Source organism: Nannobrachium achirus (genome assembly GCF_963921795.1).
Source record: "Nannobrachium achirus genome assembly, chromosome: 15".
Lineage (NCBI taxonomy): Eukaryota > Metazoa > Chordata > Actinopteri > Myctophiformes > Myctophidae > Nannobrachium > Nannobrachium achirus.
Window position 1 is genome coordinate 9,674,487 of NC_137822.1, and position 23,511 is coordinate 9,697,997.

At 45.0% G+C, this 23,511-nt stretch overlaps 1 protein-coding gene across 1 annotated transcript in view; it reads right to left on the reverse strand.

Annotated features, from left to right (window-relative positions):
• Window positions 1-907: 907 nt before the first annotated feature.
• The window catches only part of LOC308299573 (calmodulin-regulated spectrin-associated protein 1-B-like), a gene marked incomplete at both ends in the record, with an annotated part of 43,307 nt that continues 20,703 nt past the window's right edge, over window positions 908-23,511 (reverse strand). The window contains 20 exons of the mRNA XM_080743368.1: window positions 908-1,234; window positions 2,669-2,787; window positions 3,128-3,255; window positions 3,337-3,424; window positions 4,901-5,133; window positions 5,948-6,087; window positions 6,440-7,942; window positions 8,930-9,127; window positions 10,074-10,128; window positions 12,056-12,072; window positions 15,651-15,808; window positions 16,108-16,435; window positions 17,017-17,265; window positions 18,706-18,790; window positions 19,407-19,533; window positions 19,652-19,748; window positions 19,920-20,059; window positions 20,228-20,369; window positions 21,851-21,883; window positions 22,822-22,908. Of these exons, the coding sequence (XP_080599494.1) occupies window positions 908-1,234; window positions 2,669-2,787; window positions 3,128-3,255; window positions 3,337-3,424; window positions 4,901-5,133; window positions 5,948-6,087; window positions 6,440-7,942; window positions 8,930-9,127; window positions 10,074-10,128; window positions 12,056-12,072; window positions 15,651-15,808; window positions 16,108-16,435; window positions 17,017-17,265; window positions 18,706-18,790; window positions 19,407-19,533; window positions 19,652-19,748; window positions 19,920-20,059; window positions 20,228-20,369; window positions 21,851-21,883; window positions 22,822-22,908 (4,254 nt within the window). The remainder of the gene's footprint in view (window positions 1,235-2,668; window positions 2,788-3,127; window positions 3,256-3,336; window positions 3,425-4,900; window positions 5,134-5,947; window positions 6,088-6,439; window positions 7,943-8,929; window positions 9,128-10,073; window positions 10,129-12,055; window positions 12,073-15,650; window positions 15,809-16,107; window positions 16,436-17,016; window positions 17,266-18,705; window positions 18,791-19,406; window positions 19,534-19,651; window positions 19,749-19,919; window positions 20,060-20,227; window positions 20,370-21,850; window positions 21,884-22,821; window positions 22,909-23,511) is intronic.

The following is a 23,511-nucleotide window of genomic DNA, read 5'->3' on the forward strand; positions in this document are numbered from 1 at the left end:
TTTAACTATTAAAAAATAGCAGATATACAAGCTCACAGCGCAGCACTGAGTGCGCCGCTGCAAGCTTGTAGATCCTGTAATCCTTCTTCTAAATCAATGGTTCTCAAACCTTTTTATGTCAAGGACCCCCAAAATTACATGTATTTGGCTGCCGGCCCGATCTCAAAATATGTTGTTCCAGGGACTCCCCAGAAGCAAATATTTGAGTTACAAAAAAACATTGAGTTACAAATGTTTTCTTTTTTTTCTCAAAAATAGCAGATCTACAAGCTCACTGTATATCTGCTATTTTTCAATAGTTAAAGCATTTAATAACTCTAGGCCTAAATGGGTTAACAGCGCCTGGGGAGCAGGTACGGGTCAAGTGTCTTGCTCAGGGCCACTTCCACACAGACGTGGCAGACCGAGGGTCGAACCAGCGACCTTCCGATTCCCAGATGGGAGGGAACTCCCTCGGTTGTGTCTAATCCTTGTTCCATACCGTAGGACCCAGAGGCTATTATGGAAGGTAATGTAGTGCCAAGCTACAATACTTAAGACTAAATTCAGAATAAAAGAAAACTTTCAAACTTAAAAGTGCCACATGCAAAATACAATGTATCTATAAACTCCAGGAATCTCTATGTGTGTATGTACTGCTGCATGTCTGTCCTTTGCATAGCACGCACGCACACACAGAGCTTAATCCAGTGGTTCTCAAAGTGCAAACCTTACAGGTTTGTAACTCTGAGAGTGTACCAATGGAACCATTTTGTTCAGTTTCAGAGTTATGCTAGTCTTTGAAAAATAAATTAAAATAAATAATAAATAAAAACATTTGAGAACCACTGGTCTGATGATGCCAGTCAACAACGACGACACATCAACCTCTGGAAATAATGGGGTCCGGCCCAAACGGTGGTTCTGTTCAGCAAGGCAGCAAGGACCCGGGGTCGTGGTGTTTCACCTTCCTCCGGGCGCTGCCGGGCCTCTTGACCTGCCACAGGTGGTTGTGGATGGTCATGGCGTCCACGCTGACCGACACGGTCTTGGTGGGGATGACGGTGAACTGCTTGCGGCCCGAGCTGTACTTGTAGAGCTTCTCGATCATGCCGTGGCTGATGGCGCGCGGGCCGGTGCCCGTGAACTTGACGATCTCCTCGCCGTCCGCGGAGCAGGCGTAGACGGCGCGGAACTGGCAGCCGCCGTCCCGGAACAGGATCATCAGGTGGTTGGACTCGCACTTCTCCAGCTCCTGGTATCAGAGTGACAGGAACCAAAGCACTTTAAATATGAACCAAGAGCACTTTTAAAAACACCTTTAATCTAGTATAGTGTTAAGTGGGCTTTTTGAGACATTGGTAACCTCCTCCATCTTTGCCTCTGGTTTCCCACACTTGTGCAACTTCCTGCTACCCAGATTCTGAGCTGGGCTGACTTCTGGCCCAGAGATATAATGGTTTCTTCCCAGAAGTTCTTCTAGCCCCCCTAGTGGCAAAAAAAATAACTTCTGGGAACTCAGATTAGTATAGTGTTAACCTCTTGAATGTGGTGATTTGTTAGTTTGTTAATTTAAGTGTTAAATAAGCCTATATTCTGATAGTAATCTTTGCTGCATAGTATTTGTTCAGTAACAGGGATCTCCCCGTCTCTCAAGCTCTTCAGTAAACAGAAAACACATTTTCAGGATAAACAAGGGAAATTGGAAGTGATTAACAATAAATAAATAAATCAAATTGCAACTTGAACACTATAAAGTTGAATCTGATAACTGATATACAGTAGATTAGGCTATTGTCCCCATTTCTGAACTTCTTGGAAAAGCTTCACCTACAGTATAATGACAAGCTGGCATACAAAATTGCTTATGCCAGCTATGGTTAATGTGGTGATTAAATCAACCTGCTACTTCTTGTACACAGTAAAACAGTGGTTAAATCATCATGTTACTTCTTGTACACAGTAAAACAGTGGTTAAATCATCCTGTTACTTCTTGTACACAGTAAAACTAGCCTGATAAATCAGTCCGCACATTACCACCCCCTGTTGGTGGGTGGTGTGTAGTGTTGACTGACCCCGGAGATATTTTATTTTATTTTGTCTCACCTGAAGAGCGGGCGAATTGAATGGGCCAATCAGGGCTGTAGACTTGAGGCACGTGGTAGGCTGGTCCGGTCCCAGCCCCCCCCAGCCCCCTCCCTTCGGAGCTGTTCTGCCCACGTGAGAGTCCCTAGTGGACTCTGATTGGTGCTCTTCTGCCCACGTGAGTCGCTAGTGGACTCTGATTGGTCCGTGAAAACGGTCATGGCGGAGTCAGACTCGACTCAAATTCTTTTAATAAACTATACAATAGTGCCGTTTCATTACGTTTTAATACCATTTTGCACTAACGTAAACATGCAATCATATAATATGTTATGAGAAATAACGTATTTTTGCAATGTCACGCCACGTCGCCGTCGGGGGCTCTAAGTGTGTGTGTGTGTGTGTGTGTGTGTGTGTGTGTGTGTGTGTGTGTGTGTGTGTGACGTCAATAGGCTTTAGCCCGCCCCCGCTGAAGTAGAATCTCCGTCCGAAGGATCAGACTCTTTCCCAGAACGAAGTGAAACGTAGTGTGTGAAAAGTCTGACGCTTGCAGTCAGGCTACAGTAAAACAGCCACACTTTGATTTGAGGTGAACAGGCTTACCTCCAGGATGGTGGTCTTCTGGGCCTCGTTGACCTTGCCGGCCAGACAGCAGTGTGCGATGGCATTGATGATGATCAACTTGTTGGACTTGGAGCTTGGCTCCTTGAAAAGCTTTGGGCCTATCACACACATAAAGAGTTGTACTTTAATATTAGTAATGATAACAGATGTATATGCTCTATATTGATGGGAAAGTACGTAAAGGGAAACTAGGTAACTTTAAGACTATTTTTAATATATATGTAGGCCAATATACATTCTTTAGCAGTTATTTCCATTTATCAGCTGTGGAGAGATTAGAGACCAAGTCTGATGGCATGGCTTGGTGAACAGCACTCTCTGGTGGCCAACAGTGGACTCTCATCAAACTAGATTTTGGCAGGGAGGGTTATGTAAGCACTCTAGGCCTATGTCCTTGGCAGTTAACAAGTTAATTGGGGTGTGTGTTAAAAGCGTTACCATTGTACTCTGCAGCCAGTGTGAGGGAGGAGGCTGAGGAGAGATTCTCCCAGCAGTCTCTCTCCAGGTTCCTGCTGGAGGCTCTGCTCAGCATGGGGAAGGATTCCACACTGCACACCGATCCGGCCCTGCAGGGACACGCAATGCCAGTTAGTGACAAACTGCAATGTGTCAAATCCATATATGAATATGATGGATTCCATCCTCACCTGTTTGAGTCGGCCCCTCCAGAGGTGACGCTGTCGGCCTCGGTAGCCAGAGAGAGAGTGGACCCTTGGTAACTGCGGCTCAGGTCAGCTACAAGTCATAGAGAGAAAAGATGTCAGATTGTCTATGCCACTGACAACCATTTGATTTTAAGTGTTGATTTATAAAAAATAAAAAACAAATCATGACAAGGACCCCCAGATTAATATGAAATGGGACATTCTGCATAACGAGTAGTTTCTACTTTTGGTACTTTAAGTACATTTTGATACCAATACTTTTGTACTTTTACTCAAGTACATTTTTAATGCCTGACTTTTAATTGTAACATTGCAGTATTGACACTTTTACTTAAGTAAAACGTGAGTAATTTTCCCATCACTGTATCATTAAGGATTGTCATCAGGTCATGCAGTGGAGGTTAAGAAACTTCACCTCCCCTGCAGCCTGCTGCCGAACCCTGGGCTTTGATCAACATGGATGCCATCAGAGAATGACCTACACACACACACACACACACACACACACACACACACACACACACACACACGGACACACACACACACACACACACACACACACACACACACACACACACACACACACACACACACACACACACACACACACACACACACGGACACACATTGACAGTGCTAAAGCAGAGCTAAACCACAACACATTATGCACAGAATAACAAGGAATGCACACACAGCACACAGCCATAATAGACAGACAATACAACTAACAAACATTACAAACAAACACAAACATGTATTTGGTCACAGAGCACCGGCCAGCGATGTGACCTGTCGTGAGCTTGCAGATCGGCTATTTTCTCTATTACAATGACGCCGTAGAGTGAAATATACAGGGCTCAAGCCATTTAATGCCACAAATTGTCTCCGATTTACAGTATACGTGTGCACAATCGTCGCAATGATCAAAGCAGAGCTGAGGGTCTTATTTAGAGGCCAGCCGATGCCAGATTTGTGCGTCCGATGACGATCCCGATTTTCGAGAGGCATAGATCACCGATTACGGATTTATCAAAGTTTCTATTTGAGAACTTTTAACATACCGGGGTATGAGCAAACATCTTTTAAAAAGATTTTTAAAGATACAAAAATAAACAGATAAACTTAACTTTTGTTTAACTTATTTAAGTAGGCTACTTAAGCTCTGTCATTAAAATAGGTGATGAGCTTGTAGATTTCCTTTTGTTCGACATTTAAACGTTCGCCTACAATGACATGCCCTAAAAAGCCCAGGGGGTTAAGCCAGCCCAGGTTTAACCCATTTAGGCCTAGAATTATTGAATGCTTTAACCAGTGAAAAATAGCAGATATACAAGCTCACAGCGCGGCACCGAGTGCCGCGCTGCGAGCTTGTAGATCTGCTATTTTTGAAAAAGTCATGAAAATGTGTGCAAATCTTTGAATATCTGTATTTTCAAAGCGAACGTTTGTGACTCAAATTTTGCAGATCAAGCGCGCTGTGAGCTTGTATATCTGCTATTTTTCAATATTTAAAGCATAAAATAATGATACACTGCTGGCGTCTTACGTGTAACGGATCCCTTGGAGAGACTGCTGGAGTCTCCGCGGTGCAGGGACTTGGGCCTGCCCTTCCTGGACTTGGTGCGGGGCCGTGGGCGGGGCTGGGGGCGGGGCTGGGGCGGGGCCAGACCCTGCTCCTCCAGGAGCTCCTGCTGCTTCCTCCTCAGATACTCCTGCTTGATGAGCTCCCGCCTCGCCTTCTCCTCCTCCTTGCGGATGCGATCCTCCTCTGCCTTACGCCTGGGATCGGAGGTAGGGGATGGGATGATATGAAAATGTCATATCACGATTATTTAATTTACAATATTATCACAAAACTCTAAATATCCCCAACATCCATAATCCTGGGGAGGAACGTTTGCCCAAAAAAGAGCAGATCTGTTGCGACCCGCTGTGAGCTTGTAGATCCGCTATTTTTTGGCAAAGAGATTTGGTTGAGAGTGTAAAAAAGTATGTTATTTCGAGGTACATTTTTTACCAATTATAGAGGGTTTAAGTGGTACCAGATATGCACTTCGGCAAATAAAAGGTGAATTGATCCCAGTACATGATGGAGGACGATTTCACGATAAATGAAATCTCTGTTTTTCATCACGATAAACGATAAGGGCGATTATCGTACCATCCCTAGGCGAAGGAAACTAGAAATCAATCAAGGACCCTCACACCAAGAATGATAACTATGAAGACAACTACAACGATAATGACGTGAGCATAAGAGGGCACAGCAGTGAAAAGTATTCATATAAATTATTTTAAGCCTGGATCCAAGCCATCCAGGCTCCTAGTGAATCATGACCATCATCAAAACATCTGATTCAGTGTCAAAAAACATTTGAATATTTCATTAGATTATATAGAACAACATTTTCTTTTTTGTGGTTTTCAAATATGATGAATGTGATATCCTGTAAATTGTGATGGATTTTCATTTGCTGTCAGTAGTTCTATCATTATCCAATCGCTCTGAAAGTGATCCCAATGATAGTGTGTGTGTGTGTGTGTGTGTGTGTGTGTGTGTGTGTGTGTGTGTGTGTGTGTGTGTGTGTGTCACCTGGCTTCGTCTCGTTTCAGCTCGCTTTCAGCTTCCTGTTGTTGTTTTCGTATCCTGGCCTCCTCAGCCTTGCGCTGCTGCTTAAGGATGAAGGCTGCACGACGTTTCTCCATTTCATCCTCAGCCATCTTCATCTCATCCTGAACACCAAAAAAAAAGGAACCATTACTGTATGTCTCAGACAGCTGGGACACCTTAACAGATTATAAATCCTTCATCCAAACGGTTCTCACTTATATATTTGGTTGCTTCCTAACTGCTAAAAGTAAAATAAATTGAAAAACTAAACAAAAACAAATGAGCAAAGAAATCATTAATCGCTTCAGTAGTAAACAATAATACAATTTGCATTGGTCTTATTTGTATTGCTGGACATTTACGGTTTTGACAGTATTGTACTGTTCTGAATTTTGAGAGTCTGTGCTGTATGTCTGTTCAAGTAACTGATTTTCTTTTCTTTTTTGTAACATGTTCAAATGTACAGTACTTTACTTTAAAGAAGAAGCCCAGTCCGTTCTTCTGCTCCCCATCTGCCGAACAATCTGGCAGCCGTTCCTCTGTCGCGTCCTTGAGGTCCACCTCGATCAGCTGAGCTTTGGCTCTGGTGCTTTCTTCTTCATCACCCGCCACGACCTCTTTCCCTGAGCCGCTGAGATCATTCTCGGTCGTCTCTGTAGCTCCAGCAGAGTGCAAAGAATCTCCCGATAAGACGCCCACAGGAGGGTCCTGAAATCTAGCCGGGTCAGGGGAGCGTCTCGATCCTTTTCTGGAGCCACGTTGGTCGGGGTCATCGTGAACTGTAGATTTGGTGTTGAGCTCTAATGACGCGTTGGCGACGGTGCCCGGGCCGTCTGCACCAACGCCTCCTCTGGCAGGAGGTTTACAATCAGATGAGACGCCGGGCGTGGACGACAAAACCCTGCTGTTCTCTTGAGCCACTCTGAGCTGTGAGGGTTTAGTCCTGGGACTGCGCTGGCCAGAGCTCAGCTTGGGCGGCCGGCGGGCCGGCGCGCAACCGTCGCCACCGAGGTCCAGAAAGTGTGCCGCAGCCCGGGGGGACGGAGTACACTTTGTGGAGCTCGGTGGCGGCGCCGGCGGCTCTGCGGGAGCAGGGCCGGAGGCCACCGTCGGGCTTGACACAAGCTGGCTGGCGGGGGGTAACGGTTGCGGAGGGCCTGGAGGCGACGTGAGGCTCTGCTTCATCATCTGGTCCTGCTGTAAGGACAGCTGCATTATCTGCTGCTGGATGGAGCTGATGGCGTCGTTGAGGACCTCTATGGAGCGGTTGCAGTTGTTCAGGTCAGGCTCGCCGGCCTCGCCGTCGTCCTGGAATGTTGCGTCTGCCTTTAGCCTTCTGTTTCTGCCTGCCTGTCCGCCGCTCCGCATCCGTCCCGCCTTCCCCTGAAGCCTCAGCTCGTCCAGCCAGGAGTCGTCTTTGCAGGGCGGCGCTTTCGTCTCGTTGGCGGCCACGACCAAGTCCGTGGAGTGCTTCAAAGGTTGAGGCAAGGTGTCGCACTTCCCTCCCCCCTTCTTCACTATGTTCAGAAAGGCCGCCTTGCCCAACTTCTGCCGCTGTCGCGCCGACAAGGCCTCCGTCTTCTTCTTCTGGTGCTCGATGGCGCGCCGCTGCTCCTCCAGCTGCATGTGGAGCTGCAGCAGCTCCGAGGGCACGGCGGGATGACCCGTCACCCCCGCTTTGCCAAAAAGCCCACCGGACTCCTTCGCCTGCCAACCGGCGAGGACGCCGTCGCTCTTCAGCGAGCCTCCCAGGAGATGGGGCACGCTCTCCGAGCCGTCCGGCGTGGTCTTCTGGGAGCAGCTGGTGCTGGAGGAGCCGCCGTCGCGGAAGCTGAGCTTGTGGAGCTTGCGCTCGGCGAAGCTGGTCATCCTGACGCTGGTGCTGCCCGAGGCGCTGCAGCTGCTGGCCCAGGACGCCGTGCTGAGGCAGGGGCTGGAGCGGCCGCTGCCGCCCTCCTTGTCGTCCCGCTCGCACACCTTCAGTGGTGGGAGAAATATTCAAATGTTTTACTTAAGTGAAAGTGTCATTAACCCATTCAAAACGGGTACACAGTATTGTGTATTATTATTTTATGCTTTAACTATTGAAAAATAGCAGATATACAAGCTCACAAGCTTGTAGATCTGCTCTTTTTGAAAAATACATTGGAAAACATTGGAATTTTGACCCGATTTTGACCCGATTCTATAAGTGTCTTTTGAATCCTTCTAAGGTTTTTTGAAAAACCTACGTTTCTATGTCAGAAATCTAGCTTAGCCATCGTCAAAGAAAAGGTCCTTTTCACTTAACTGGAGCTCAGTTAGTCTGTTCTTGAGAGTGTTAGTGGTTCTCAAACTTTTTCATGTGAAGGACCCCCAAAATGATATGTATTTGGCCACGGACCCCCAGCACAACATATTTAGTTCCAGGGACCACCCAGAAGCAAAATTTGAGTTACAAACATTCGCTTTGAAAATACATATATTCAAAGATTTGCACACAATTGCATGACTTTTTCAAAAATAGCAGATCTACAAACTCCTGTGAGCTTGTATATATGCTATTTTTCAACAGTTAAAACATTCAATAATCCTAGGCCTAAATGAGACTAGACCAATGTTTCTCAAACTTTCAAATGGCAAGGTCTCCCCTCAACTCTGAAAGTGGAACCAAATGGACCCGTTAGGGTTCATTTGGTTCCATGTGTACGCTGTCAGAGTTACAGACTTGTATGGGTAAATTTAGGCACCCCTAAAGGAACCCACAGAGTCCCTGGAATCCACTTTGAGAACCACTGGACTAGACCGTACTCTGTTACAAGTAGAAGTCCGGAATTCAAAGATTTATTTGAGTAAAAGTGCAAAAGTATTGGCATCAAAATTTGCTTAAAAGTACCAAAAGTAGAAAGTACTCATAATGTAGAATGTCCTGTTTCACAAGTTTTCAAATGTGTAAAATGTATAAAAAATCTTTTGAAAATGTACCTTCATGTCCTCTTTCAACTTGACCGACTCCACCTCTCCCTCTCGCTCCTCCAGGAACTCCATGTCCTCCACGTCCTCCTCCTCGTCCTCAAGGTCGGCGATCTCCGAGTCCGAGTCGTTGCCCCCTTGCCACGCGGTGGGGATGTGACCGTGGCAGACCTGTCCGGGGTGGGCCGCCGCCGCCGTCTCCACCGGACTCTAGGGATGGGATGAAATGAAAATGTCATATCACGGATTACTGTGACCAAAGAAATCACGATTTAGGATATTATCGTGATAATCAAAATATATCCCCGACATCCATTATCCTGGGGTGGAACGTTTGCCCAAAAAATATCAGATCTACAAGCTCACAACGCGCCTCAAGGCGACGCGTTGTGAGCTTGTAGATCGGCTATTTTTTGTCAAAGAGATTTGGTAGAGAGTGAAAAAAAGACTGTATCAAGTACCTATATTATAAGTAGGTTTTGTTAATATTGGTACACTCTTGTATCTCCTGTAAACCGCTAGGGGGAGATGTGTGCTGTGGAGGTATGAACCGGTGGGCCGGATGTGTGTGGGTTGTCTGTCGAAACTACTGTGTGTACGTGCAGGTGGCGTTTGGGAGAGCGGAGAATAAACTTATCTTGTGAACCAACAAAGTTGTATTATTCCAGTAACATTGGTAGCCGAGGATGGCTGGAAACTACAGAATCCCACCTGGCTTCGACGAGAGGAAGCCGTATGAAAGTTGGAAGAATGAAGTCGCTATTTGGAGCAGAGTTACAGAACTTGAGAAGAAAAAACAAGCACTCGCCGTGGTTTTGGCGCTATCGGGCAGTGCAAGAGAGACGGCGATGGAAATACCCGTAGACGACTTAAATAAAGACGAGGGTATGGACACTTTACTTGCAAAGCTTGACAATTTGTTTATGAAAGAAGAGAAGGATCAAGTCTATGAAGCCTACTCGAGCTTTGACCGGATAACGAGAGACAGTAGCGTGTCCATGGCGGACTATATTATTGATTTTGAGCAACGTTACTCTCGTATGCGAAAGTACAAGATGGAGCTTCCCGACGCAGTTCTGGCTTTCAAACTGTTGGATACTGCATGCCTGGACATGAAAGATCGCCAGTTGGCTCTAACAGCATGTACAGATCTAACGTTTGCGTCCATGAAGTCGGCGTTGAAGAGGATCTTCGGAGGAAAGACGTCGGCTCTCACTCCCCGCATGGGAATCAACCAAGAAGACACCGCGTTTGTGACGGCGGATCAAAGACGACAGAGGGGCAGGTTTTTGCCTCAAAAGGATCAACAGAAGACACCAGTGCCTGGCACGAATCCCTTGGACAGGTACGGTCGTAGATCAAAATGTGCCGTCTGCCAATCTACTTTTCATTGGGCCAAAGACTGTCCACATAAAAGTGAGCATGTGAAGCTAACTGAGGAAACTGAAAATAATGCTAATGCAGTAGAGGAGTGCAACATTACGTTGTACGCTAAAGAGCCCGCCAGTGGAGCGAAAATATCTCCCACAGCAGCAGAGATATTTATGACGGAATGTTTTGGTTCAGCAATAATAGACACTGCATGTACACGCACTGTGTGTGGGCAGGGGTGGCTAGATGGCTACATAACTAAACTGAGCCAAAAGGAGTTGAATGATCTGAGGAAAAATGAAAAACACAGTCATAGGCCATTTAAGTTTGGAGATGGAAAAGTGGTGTATTCCACTAAAAGTCTGAAAATTCCTGCGAAAATTGGACAGACCAAATGTCACATTGAAACTGAAGTAGTTCCAGCTGATGTTCCTCTGCTTTTGAGCAAGGCCTCAATGAAGAGAGCAGGGACAGTACTGGATATGGAACATGACAGCTCTGGTCATTATTGTGTGAACATAATTGACAACAAAAGTGAGAACATAAAAAGGGAAGACCAGGTCCTGACGGCTACAGAGGACAGCATTCCTGAAAGTCAACTCGAGGATGAAAATCAGTTGGAAAATGAAATACTGATAATTACTGAGGAAATGAGCTCAGCTACTAAGAAGAAAATGTTATTGAAGCTCCATAAACAATTTGGCCATGCCTCCGCTGACAAATTACAGAAGCTCCTAAAAAGTTCAGGTAACAATGATGCTGAATGTGTTAATATTCTGCAACAGATTGTAAGTGAATGTGAAATATGCCAAAGATACAGCAAACCTACGCCAAAGCCTGCTGTTGGCCTACCACTGGCATCTCAGTACAACGAGACTGTAGCTGTAGACTTGCATGAACTTGAACCAGGTCTGTGGTATCTCCACATTATTGATCAGTTCACACGATTCAGTGCAGGCAGCATCCTGACCACGAAGAAGTCTTCAGAAATAGTGAAACACTTTGTTCACGACTGGATAAGTGTTCATGGCCCCCCACAGAATTTTTTTTCGGACAATGGCGGTGAATTTAATAATGATGAAGTAAGAGATATGGCAGAAAATTTTAATATAGACATAAAGACAACAGCTGCTTATAGCCCATGGAGTAATGGCGTTGTTGAACGCCATAACGCCACACTTACTGAGGTCATGAAGAAAGTAAAAGCAAGCAACGGTTGTGACTGGAGCACTGCAATGGACTGGGCTTTAATGGCAAAAAACACCATGCAAAGTGTACATGGATACAGTCCTCACCAGCTTGTGTTTGGACAGAATCCCAATCTGCCCTCTGTACTAACTGATAAACCCCCAGCCTTGGAGGGAACAACGAAAAGTGAATGGGTGGCAAGACACATCACTGCTTTGCATGCAGCAAGAAGGGCTTTTACTGAAGCAGAATGTTCAGAAAGAATACGGAGAGCCCTGCGGAAACAAACACGTAACACTGATGAAAAATATGAAAGTGGAGACCGAGTATATTACAAGAGAGTGGATTGTCCTGAGTGGAAAGGACCAGGAGTTGTCATCGGACAGGACGGTGCAGTGATTTTTGTGAGACATGGAGGAACATGCGTTAGAGTGCATCGGCTCAGACTGAGAAAAGTGAACAGAGAAATGATGGATCAATATGCGACGGCTGATTCAGAAAATGACACAAACTTTGAGCGAGCACAGGACATTGTTGGACATTCTGACAGTGACCTAGAGGTCATAGAAGACAACACACCTGTGGTGCAACAGGGTCTGAGAGACATGGAGACAACACAAAATGAAACAGGTAACACAACTGACAATACAGTTACACAGGATGGTACTGAACAGAGAACAAATGTTAGTCTAAAAAGAGGACAAATTGTGAAATACACAGACAGAGACCAAGGCGTTGTACATACTGCTAAAGTGTTGGGGCGTGCAGGCAAAGCTGTGGGCAAGTATAAGAACTGGTACAATTTGCTGTATATTGAACCAACTAATGTTGCTGGCACTACAGAGTCAGCTGATATGTCAAGAGTGGAGATCCTTGAAGTGTTAACAGATAATGTTGATGACACTAATGTAACCAATGTTGATGACACTAATGTAACACATGTATGTGAGGATGTATTTGTAACAAAGGATGTTTCATTTGACCTTGCAAAACATGTTGAGATAAAGAGCTGGAAAGAAAACAATGTGTTTGAGGAAGTTAAAGATGAGGGACAGAAATGTGTTTCTACCAGGTGGGTGTGTACTCTCAAAGAGACACTAACAGGACTAGTACCAAAAGCACGACTTGTGGCTAGAGGTTTTGAGGAATTACAAGTGTCAGAGTTGCAAAAGGACTCCCCCACATGTGCAACGGAGTCACTTCGATTACTTGTCGCAGTGATTTGTCAAAGACAGTGGACACCGCATTCGATGGATATAAAATCTGCGTTTTTGCAGGGAACAACACTGTCACGTGAACTATACATCAGGCCTCCTCCTGAGGCTGAGAGTGAAGGCACTTTATGGAAACTAAAAAAGTGTGTCTATGGACTGGCAGATGCTTCTCTCTACTGGTACAACAGAGTAAAGGAAATTGTGCTGACAACAGGAGGAAACGTTTCCAAAGTTGATCCAGCCGTTTTCTACTGGCTGGATAAGGACTGTACTGTGTCTGGGGTTCTAGCCTGCCATGTGGATGACTTCATGTGGGGAGGCACGCAAAGCTTCTCCACCACAGTTATACCACAGCTCAGATCTGCATTCCAAATTGGACGTGAGGAACACGAAAACTTCTGTTATGTGGGAATAGACTTTGTCACTCAGAACAGAAAAGTACAAATACACCAGGAAAACTACATACAGCATTTGCAACCCATACATATGGATCCCTCACGGGCTGTTGAGCATGACTCACCTCTCTATGAAAAAGAAAGAGATGAACTCCGGTCCAAGATAGGTCAAATCCTCTGGGTTGCAAGGCAGAGCAGACCAGATGTGATGTTTGACGCAAGCAACTTGGCATCAAGCATTAAAAATGCAACTATTCAAACTATTCATGAGGCAAACAGGATAGTGTCTAAACTTAAGTCCAAGAAAGTAGTTCTCAACTTCCATCACTTGGGCAGAGACAGTGCCTTGAAGATGATTATGTTCAGTGATGCTTCATTTGCAAATCTCTCTGATGGGGGCACACAAGGAGGGCACTTTATTGTGCTGATGGGGGAAAATGGAAGGTTTTCACCCCTTTCTTGGCAGTCTAGGAGAGTCAAGAGGATTGTGCGAAGCACACTTGCAGGTGAAACACTGGCAATGTCAGAAGGGATTGATAATGCTATTTTCTTGTCTACACTATTCTCTGAACTAACTGCTGGTGATGTCGAACATGCTGCACCAATAACCTGTGTCACGGATAATCATTCACTGGCTGATGCACTCAAGTCCACAAAGTCAGTCACTGAAAAGAGACTCCGTCTGGAAATTAGCAGTATCAAGGAGCTCATCCAAACCAAAAGGGTTGAGCGGATCCTTTGGTACAAAACAACAGAACAACTTGCAGACTGCCTTACAAAAAAGGGTGCTTCACCTCTCCAGTTACTGAAGGCTCTTGGAGAAGGACAGTGGCAACTCGCTTGAAGTACTAAAAAAAGACAATGACATTGAATGTAACCGAGTTTAATTTTTTGGTCACAAGTTGTAAGATGCTTAATTTGAATGTAACCGAGTTTAATCCTCTGCACTAAGATTGCACGTTTGTTTTGAAATTCATGCTTTAAAAAAAAGAAAGACAGTGAGTTTGTTAATATTGGTACACTCTTGTATCTCCTGTAAACCGCTAGGGGGAGATGTGTGCTGTGGAGGTATGAACCGGTGGGCCGGATGTGTGTGGGTTGTCTGTCGAAACTACTGTGTGTACGTGCAGGTGGCGTTTGGGAGAGCGGAGAATAAACTTATCTTGTGAACCAACAAAGTTGTATTATTCCAGTAACAGGTTTTACCAATAGAGGGTTTAAATGGTACCGGATATGCAGCTCGGAAAATAAAAGGTGAATTGATCCTAGTGCATGACAGAGGACGATATCACGATAAATTAAATCACTGATATACGATTATTGTAAGTGTTTTTTTATCACGATAAATGATAATATCGATTAAAGGACCTACACCATGAATTTTCACTTTTTCTATTTTAAAACCTTTTTTTGGGGTCCCACTGGCACCTTCTATCCTCACAAAGTCCTATTTCTGACCGTTGTGTCTTTCTCTGGTTTTGGGCAGACAGAGATGAAAAGCTTTCCACGGGTTCTCAGAACAGTGCTGTTCTGAGAGTTGACGAGAGTGACGTCACTCTCGTTCCCCCCCCCCCCCCCCTTTGTCCTTCAGGTAAAAACCAGAGCTACTCTTCTAAACCCAGACCCTCATTTGTTTCTAATTTGCTTAGCCTCCACTTCCATCTGCAGCTGGCTTACTGTTCTGGGGCTGCTCACTCAGTGCTCTCACTCACTTTTATTCTATGAACATTTTTGCTATCAACATGTCCAAGGAGAAGTCTTAACGTTCCTGGATTGCACTATAAATGTGACGTTATAGACTGCGAGGACCCAAGCTTCGTCCCCTCTAACAAGGAAACAAGACCTATTTTTAATGATCCGAGGCCTTCTGAAGCCTGGGCCTAAATTTTCCGCGGTGGCCGGGTGGGAGCTCGCGGTGGCCGGGTGGGAGCTCGCGGTGGCCGGGTGGGAGCGAGCCGCGGTGGCCGAATCCACCGCGATTTCTTAACCAAGTAGCTGCTTGTCGCGGCCGGGACCGCCGCAGCTCCGACCCGGTGGACAGAGCGGCGGCCCCGGTCGCGACAAGCAGCTCCGACCCGGTGGACAGCGGCGGTCCCGGCCGCGACAAGCAGCTCCGACCGGGGGACAGAGCGGCGGTCCTGGCCGCGACAAGCAGCTCAAGCAGACTGTCCCGGTCCTCCCTTCACTCTCCCCGGCTATAGAGAGCTTAATCACTGTCCCCGGCTAGAAAGAGCTCCACACCCCGCCTCTCCTCTCTCTATCCACGGCTACACGCCGCCTCTTCTATCGCTGTCCCCGGCTATAGAGAGCTGGCCACCCCGCCTCTCCCTTCACCCTTCTCCGGAGGGTGGAAAAACCCCACTAGATGCGCCACTGAGCAAACAAAGGCCGTTTTGGTATTGCAGCTGCAGGGCCTAATAATAGCACAGCTATAAGAAACAAGAGGAATGGTCAGGGTGTGTGTTGGGGGTTAAGACCTGTCTAAGACTCAATTTTGAGCATATATTTATACAAAAAATATAGTTTTAAAAGCATGGTGTAGGCCCTTTAACATCCCATCCCTACCTGACTCACGTCCTCTCTCGACACATGAAGGAAGAACCCCGGTGGAGGCTGTTTGAAAACCGACTGACCGGGTCCCACGGCGCCCTCCGCTGGCGGCCTGAGGGTCGACTCCGCCTTCGCAATGGGAGTAAAATTACCCTTGAGGACATCGCTTGAGGCTGCAGGAAGAACAAATGGACGACAAAATGGTCAAAATACTCGAGAACTCTAACAGGGGTAAGGGGTAGTGGCAAAGACACATGAAACAAGGAAAGAGCCTATGTTGATTGCCATGGAATGAATGAATGTGAGCTCAGAATGAACGGTTCTCTTATTGTTTTATTATTTGTGTTTTTTGGGTGTTTTCTTTCTTTTTCCTTTCCTATGTTTTATGCCTTTATGAATATTTTATTTTAATTTCCTGTTGTTTATGTGGGTTTGTTGTATGTGCAAAAAATGAATGACAAAACTAAAATACCTTTGATGCTGTTTGAGTCGGTCACAGGCGGGCATCTCCTCGGGTTAGAGCTGTAGGCATCGGCGTAGGCTCTCCTGGGGCCTCTGGAACTCTCGCCGCTCTCCTCTTCTTTGTTGGGGTTGATTCTCTTCTCTTTGGCTGGCTTGGGGACGGCAGGCATCAGAGGCTCCAGGTAGAAGGCGTCCGCTTGAGGCCGGGCTGCGGCGGTGGCGCCACGAGCGAGGTGGGCGTCGAGGCAGGGAGAGCGGCGAGCGCTCAGGCTCTTAGAGGCGGATCCGTTGTAGACGTCATCCAGCTCATCCTGCTCCACTTCCCCATCCAGGTAGGGCTGTTGCCATAATGACAGATATAGATGACGATTAATTGTCATGCAAATAATTAACGTTCAATGATTTCATTGTGTTTATGTATTATTACTGGTGCCAATATTCTAAGTACAAAGTACTATGGCAAAAACAGGCCATGTATTTAATAATGTCATGTTTACCTTACTTCCTTCCTTCCAGGTGTTACCAATGATTCTAATGAAGGCTTTGTTCCATTTAGACGTGTAGCACAGTGATTCTCAAACCTTTTGATTTCGAGGGCCACATAACTCTGAGAGTGTACAAATGGAACCAAATGGACCTCTACGGGTCCATTTGGTTCCATTTGTACACTCAGAGTTACAGACCCATAAGGGATCCATTTGGAACCCCCCCAAGGACACTTTGAGACCCACTGGTGTTTCCAGTGGGCCAACATGTACAATATCAGAACCCTGGCTCTGTTTGATCAGAATGGAACAGACCCTTCAATAGTATCATTCTGAAGGAAGTAATGAAGGGGCCCAATTCATTTCCAACATGGCTGCCGTGCATAGATCCTTTTTGCGACCGCAATGACGATGGGACCGGGGTCGGGGCCTACCTCCAAACCTTGTCGGGGGGACAGAGCAGCGGGATGGATGATGGCCACCAGCTCCTCTTCCTCCAGCTCCTCCTCCTCGTCCTCGATGCGTACGTTGGCCATGGTCAGGCCCTGGCCGTTGGGTCTGCAGGCGGGGGGCAGGTGGGGGCCCAGCATCATGTGTCTGGGGGTGAGGCTCAGGAAGTTGGAGGCCAGGCTGTCTTTGCTCATGGAGCGCGTCAGGCTGAGGCTGTCCCCGTCGCCGCCACCCTCCAGGGACAGGTACAGCCCACAGGGAACTGGCTGGGATAAAGGCCTGGGTGGTGGATGCATGGATGGATGGATGGATGGGGGTAGGTGGGAAGAATGGAGGAAGTGGGATAAATATAGAAAAAAGAAAGTAAGGAGTGCATCTGTTTAGCTCAGTGTTTCTCAACCACTGTGTCTGGGGACCTTTGGTGTGCCGCTGAGAAGGGTCAAGTGTGCCCCTTGAAACTGCTTGAAAGCCAGTATTGTATTTATCATTTTAAAAATGATTTAAACTAGTGAAAACAGCCGATCTACAAGCACACAACGCCTCGCGGTGCGAGGCGTTGTGTGCTTGTAGATCTGCTGTTTTCACTACTGTTGTGCGACAGCCTTGTATGATGAAGCAGGGCTTTGCCTTGCGAAGAAACGTACACATTTGAAACTTGGAGATACAAGGTTTCTTCCCGACAGTGACGATATTTACACCTCTGTATTATGTTGGTGTGCCCGTGGATTCTTGGGACATGAAAAGTGTGCCCATGCAGAAAAAAGTTTGAGAAACACTGGTTTAGCTATAGAGTAAAAGTCTCCCAAACAAGGTGCTCATTGGTGCAAAGGTGATTGTTTGTTTGGTTTGTTAAAGGGGTTTGGAGTTATTTACTCTTATAGTAATGTATAAGATGCTGAGCTTTTCAAAGTAATGCAGTATGGGAGATTACTATTTACTACTGTGGTATTTTGTTACAAACTGTTTTTCTTTTTGTTTCATTTTTGTGTGTTTTAAAGTGGTATATTGTAGGTTCTCATGCTGTTTTTTACAAGTCTACATTTTGTCTTGGTGGGGTTTGTAGCCTCCCAGTCAACGTGTATATTATAATGAACTTGTGATGTCATGTCTTGTTTCCTATAAAAGCCACGTTTGTTCAGCTTTTTTGCTTAGTCCCCCTGAAGAAGGCAAATGTGCCGCAACGCGTAGGTTCATATTTTAATATTCTTGCTATGCATTAGCCCTGAAATAAAGGCTTTTTAACTTTCCCAAAGAGTGCCTTGGTCTAACCTTTTTTGGGATAAATATAGGACAGTGGTTTTCAACCCTTTCTTTTTTAATTCTGCATTTGAGCCACGGACCACCGTTTGATGATCATTTGACACAAATAACAGTGTGGACAGTTTTTTTTTTTTTTTTTTAAGATTTGTTTTGGGGCTTTTTATGCCTTCATTTGATAGGCTAGTAGACTGACAGGAAATGGGGAGAGAGATGGGGAATGACATGCGGCAAAGGCCAAAGAATTGAACCGGCGACGCCAGCAGGCATCATAGCCTAGTATGTGGTATGCGCCTCGACCACCAGGCTAGCGGGCGCCCCAAAGATCAGGTTTGAGTAACAATTGGGATTTTGCTGCAGTCACTCACTGTGAACAATGCTTTATTGTGAGTACCAGTGCAGGATAAATGTCTCACCTCTGTCTCCTCTCTGTTCTGATCAGCAATGAGCCCTGGTGAGGCTGCCCATCCACATGTGTAAGAGAGTTGGACCTGTACAGTCCTGCACAAAGACAATAGGAATGAATTCCCAAACTAGACATCCCAAGCTGGGGTCGTATTATATTATCCTATTATTATCAATGCATGTAGCTGATCATACCTGTATTGTCATCCTCTTGCATCATATGTTGACTCTGTCTTCTGGGCAGTAAGGAGTGAGACAAGCTTGTTGTCATTTTGTGACTGTCAGGGAAAGATGTAACATTTGGATTCTACATTTAAAGACATAAACCACTGAGAATCTCTAAAATGCTGAAATGTACCAATGCAGGGACATCTGTTCAATGCCAGTCCACATAAAACTCATATTTGCCATGCACAAAGCATGAACAAAGCTGGTGACACACCAAAACTGCTGCTTGAAGCTCTAATCTCTATATTATCTCATATTTAATTCATATTTTTAGTGCAGTTGTTGTGACATGTCCATATTTCAACTTTTGGTTGATTCGGTAAATGAATTGCCTTACTTGATCATACTACAGCGCCACACAAAAGTAGCAGAACTGCAAGCTAGACTTAATATTTGTGTAATTATTGTGTAACTTATTGTGTGTAATTTTTCCTTTAACGTGCATCTCCATGGCCATACAGTATTTCTCATTTAGGTACATTACCTGAGTTCTGGGCTGGAGATTGTGGGGATGTCAGCAGAGCTTGATGAAGGCAGGAAACTTCGTTTGGTGGCGTTGGAAATGGGCAGATGGGGGCGGGAGGAACTCTTCGGCTGCAGCAGGGACCTCACTGCAAGAACGGTGGGAGAGAGAGGGGCGTTATTCACTGTATGTTGACCTGTAGATTGTTCTACGTCCATACCACTAACTGTGACACGATGAAAAGAATGTAAAACTAATTCTTGTACCATCAGTGATTTCTTGAAGGTCTCTGGGCTGAACAAAGTCTGGCTTTACGATCTCAAACCACCAGAAGAGCTCGGCGATGAACACCATCAGATTATTCTGTTGTAAACACATCATAAATATGATCATCATTAGAGCCACACCGATATATCGGTTTGGCCTATATGTCTGCAATCATTTGACTAATGTGTCCTGATTTTGTTTACTTTCAACCTTTTGGGGCATATCGAAGTCATAAAATGTTTAAAGAATTAGCAGAAGTGGGCTTACCTTCAGTACCGGTGGACTGTAGAGCATGTCTTCAGGCTTCAAGTAGCAACTTTTGTTCAAGTACTCGCTGGAGAACTCTCTGAGCAGCTGGATGTTGTACAGACAGTCCATTATGGAGGGAACCTCCTTCAGGCAGATATCTACACAACAAACACAAGGAAATGGCACATTGAGAGCTAATAGCTTGTAGCTATTTCGTTGCGCAACATGCTTCCATAGAAGACATGCTGGCTGGCTTCTATGGAATCCAAATGAGTGAAATCAGTGGTGGCGACAGATCACTTTAATCCATGAGGACACATACATACCCTCCAGTCTGACAATAGCTGGGCAGTAGAAGTGGACCACAGCCAGCAGGGCGGCGCCATCACACACATCCTTCATCAGATCGTCCACCAGGGTGAAGTGATGCAGCGTCCGACCTGAGAGGTGATCTCTGCGGTATCGCACCTGCAGACCAAGACACGGACGGCTCAGAGAGTCATCATTATAAACCTTTTAATAAAAAAAAATATATATATATATATAAGAAAAAGGTTTAAATAGCAGATCCACAAGCTCACAATGCGTCTCAATGCTTCTAGATCTGCTATTTCCGTCAAACCATGAGGTATCAATCATGCTATTGTGGTATAACATGTGGCATGTAAATTAACGCCCTACAACTGTGTCACACAAAAATATCAAAAGTAGCAGATCCACAAGCTCAAGCCAAAATATGCCAAGAATTGGTTGCGGCCTTGATCACCTGAAATAGGATAGTGTGAGTGTGAGATGTTGAAAGACGTTTTCGAAGACACCAATATCAATATCACAGTCTACACCCTCCCTGAGACCTCAGTGAAGAAGGACCAACCGCCCAGCTGACTGATTGAACATTCGTTTTACTTCCGTTGAGCTTGTCAATCTGCCTTTTTTGATGTTTTCTTTTTCATTTAAATCCTGAAAAGTAACAGTTTTGGACCTGACAGAGACAATATGTTCCATATATTGGGCTTAAGTGGTTTTACTCAAGATAGGCAGACAGACAGAAATAAAATGGACTGAAAAATGTATGCATGTGAGCACAAGTACACACTGCCAGCAAACACATTCTTGATATACACATGATCTGATTACTGTATAGAGCCTGCTTCTCTCTCTTACACACGCACATACATACATGTCTTCATACATACGGTATAGACATAGTAAACAACAACACCAAGCCATGCTGTTGACTTTTTTCTACTACATTTTTATCCCACGATTTTGTAACCCATTTTTCACCCAGTGCCAATTGCCTAATAAGCTGTAATCCTGGGCACTGCTCTCCCTCTGCCAACCTGGGGAGAGCCACGAACTGAGCTCATGCTTCCTTCAGTGCATGAGTAGTGAGCAGGCCGCTTCTTATCACCTGACAGGGGGAGCTTCCCCGGTTGGACGTAGCACATGGAAGGAACACGTTATTCCAACCAGTTCCTTTCCCCTCCATCAGGTGCCATCATAGAGAACAGGATTACTGCATGTTTTTGTGAGGGTATCTACCCTAAGGGGACACAGGGAGAACATACAAACTCCACACAGAAAGGCCCTTTTGCCAACCCCACCAAGGGTGTGGGCGCTATTGATGCAGAGGAGAGAACACGCCCCCATCACCCACAGCGTCCCCCCGGCAGGAATCAAAACCAGGACCTTACTAGCTGTGAGGCGACAGCGCTACCGACTGTGCCACCGTGCCCCCAATGTTGACTTATTTAAACACATGTCATTAGGCAAAACTTTGAAAATACATTACAAAAATCTTGCAAAGATCTTGCAATGTGACATATTGTGAGCTTGTAGATCTGCTATTTTCGCACGCACGCACACACACATACACATGCAGGAAACACATACAGTATACAAGCAAATAGTGATGGGAGATTGGATAGGACAGCGGTTGCACTTACAGGTACCAGCTTCCAGTACCATTTGGAGGGAGACTAGCGAGTTCCAACGGGAGGGAGAAGGACAGGTTATGAGGAAGACACAGGACAGGTCAGCAGAAGACAGGTCAAAGGTCAAAATGCACTAACAGAGGATGAAGCTTGATTTATACTCTACGGCAGTATCGGATTATAAATCAAGCAAACACAGAATGTCAAAGACTGTTGGAAAGGGTTATTCCAAACAAACCAAGCATTTTCATATTTCTAAAAATGGTTTTACTGTACTATACATGCACTGAATACTGCAGAACCACAGTACTACTGAAACTATTGCTAAAGTTAAGCTCAGGCTTTGTTTCACACAGCAGCCTAATAACCACACATAAGCTCCGGACAAAAGCGATAAGACGGAAAACAAAACCAGAAGCCGAAAATATTAAAGAGTGTTTGACAGTGAAAAAACAGTGGAAAGACATTTGATTTTGCGTTTACTAAATAGCTGGAGAGACGGGTGTTAACCCGACCGCTGTTATTGAACAAGCAGTATATTTATGTTAGCAACGACTGCTACTTGGTTTGCTGAATTGAATACCAAGGACCCCAATGGAAACAAGACCGCAAGGACTTTTTTGGTGCAATCCTTTTAGACCAAGGGTTTTGACTGTACTCATGCTGTTTTGCATTTCTGTCTAATAAAATATTCAATCAATTCAATCGATCAATGCTGTTTGTGAATATAGAGCTATTTAACACATCACTGACGTTCACAATTTATCACTAGTGAACACGATAAATTGTGAGAGAGAATGAGAAAGATGAAAATGGAGGAAATGTGTAACAGTGTATTACTGTATTGTGAATGTATTACCTTATGCTACATGTATTACCTTAATACGGTGAATGTATTACCTTATGCTACATGTATTACCTTAATATGGTGAATGTATTACCTTATGCTACATGTATTACCTTAATTATGGTGAATGTATTACCTTATGGTGAATGGGAACAGGAGACCCCATCAGCTGGTGCTTCATTTTCATCTCTTTATCTGTAATCTCCCTCATCTTCATGTTCACCTATAGCCATGAATGGCAAATGGAAAAGCATTTATGCAGCATTTCTCCACTCCAACAGCGATTAAACACTTTCAACCCGGTGTCTCTATGTTAGGCATGTTATTGTTGGCAAAATGTATTCAAAGGTTTTCAAACATACGACTAATATATGACTGAAACAAAATGAAATGATATTCAAAAGACTATGACTATAACAAAATCAGAATCAACACTAGGGATGGGATGGGATGGGACAATAGGAAGATTTCATATCACGATTATTGAGACAAAAGAAATCGCGATTTACGATATTATCACAATAATCAAAATCAATTATCTTGGGGCGGAACATTTGCCAAAAAAATAGCCGATCTACAAGCTCACAACGCGTCACGTTGTGACGCGTTGTGAGCTTGTAGATCGGCTATTTTTTGGCAAAGACATTTGATAGAGTGAAAAAAAGACTATATCGAGTATGTATATTATAAGTGTCTTTTACCAATTATAGAGGGTTTAAATGGTACCGAATATGCAGCTCAGCAAATAAAAGGTGAATTGATCCCAGTGCATGACGGAGGACAATATCACGATAAAGTAAATCTCCACGATACGATTATCGTGAGT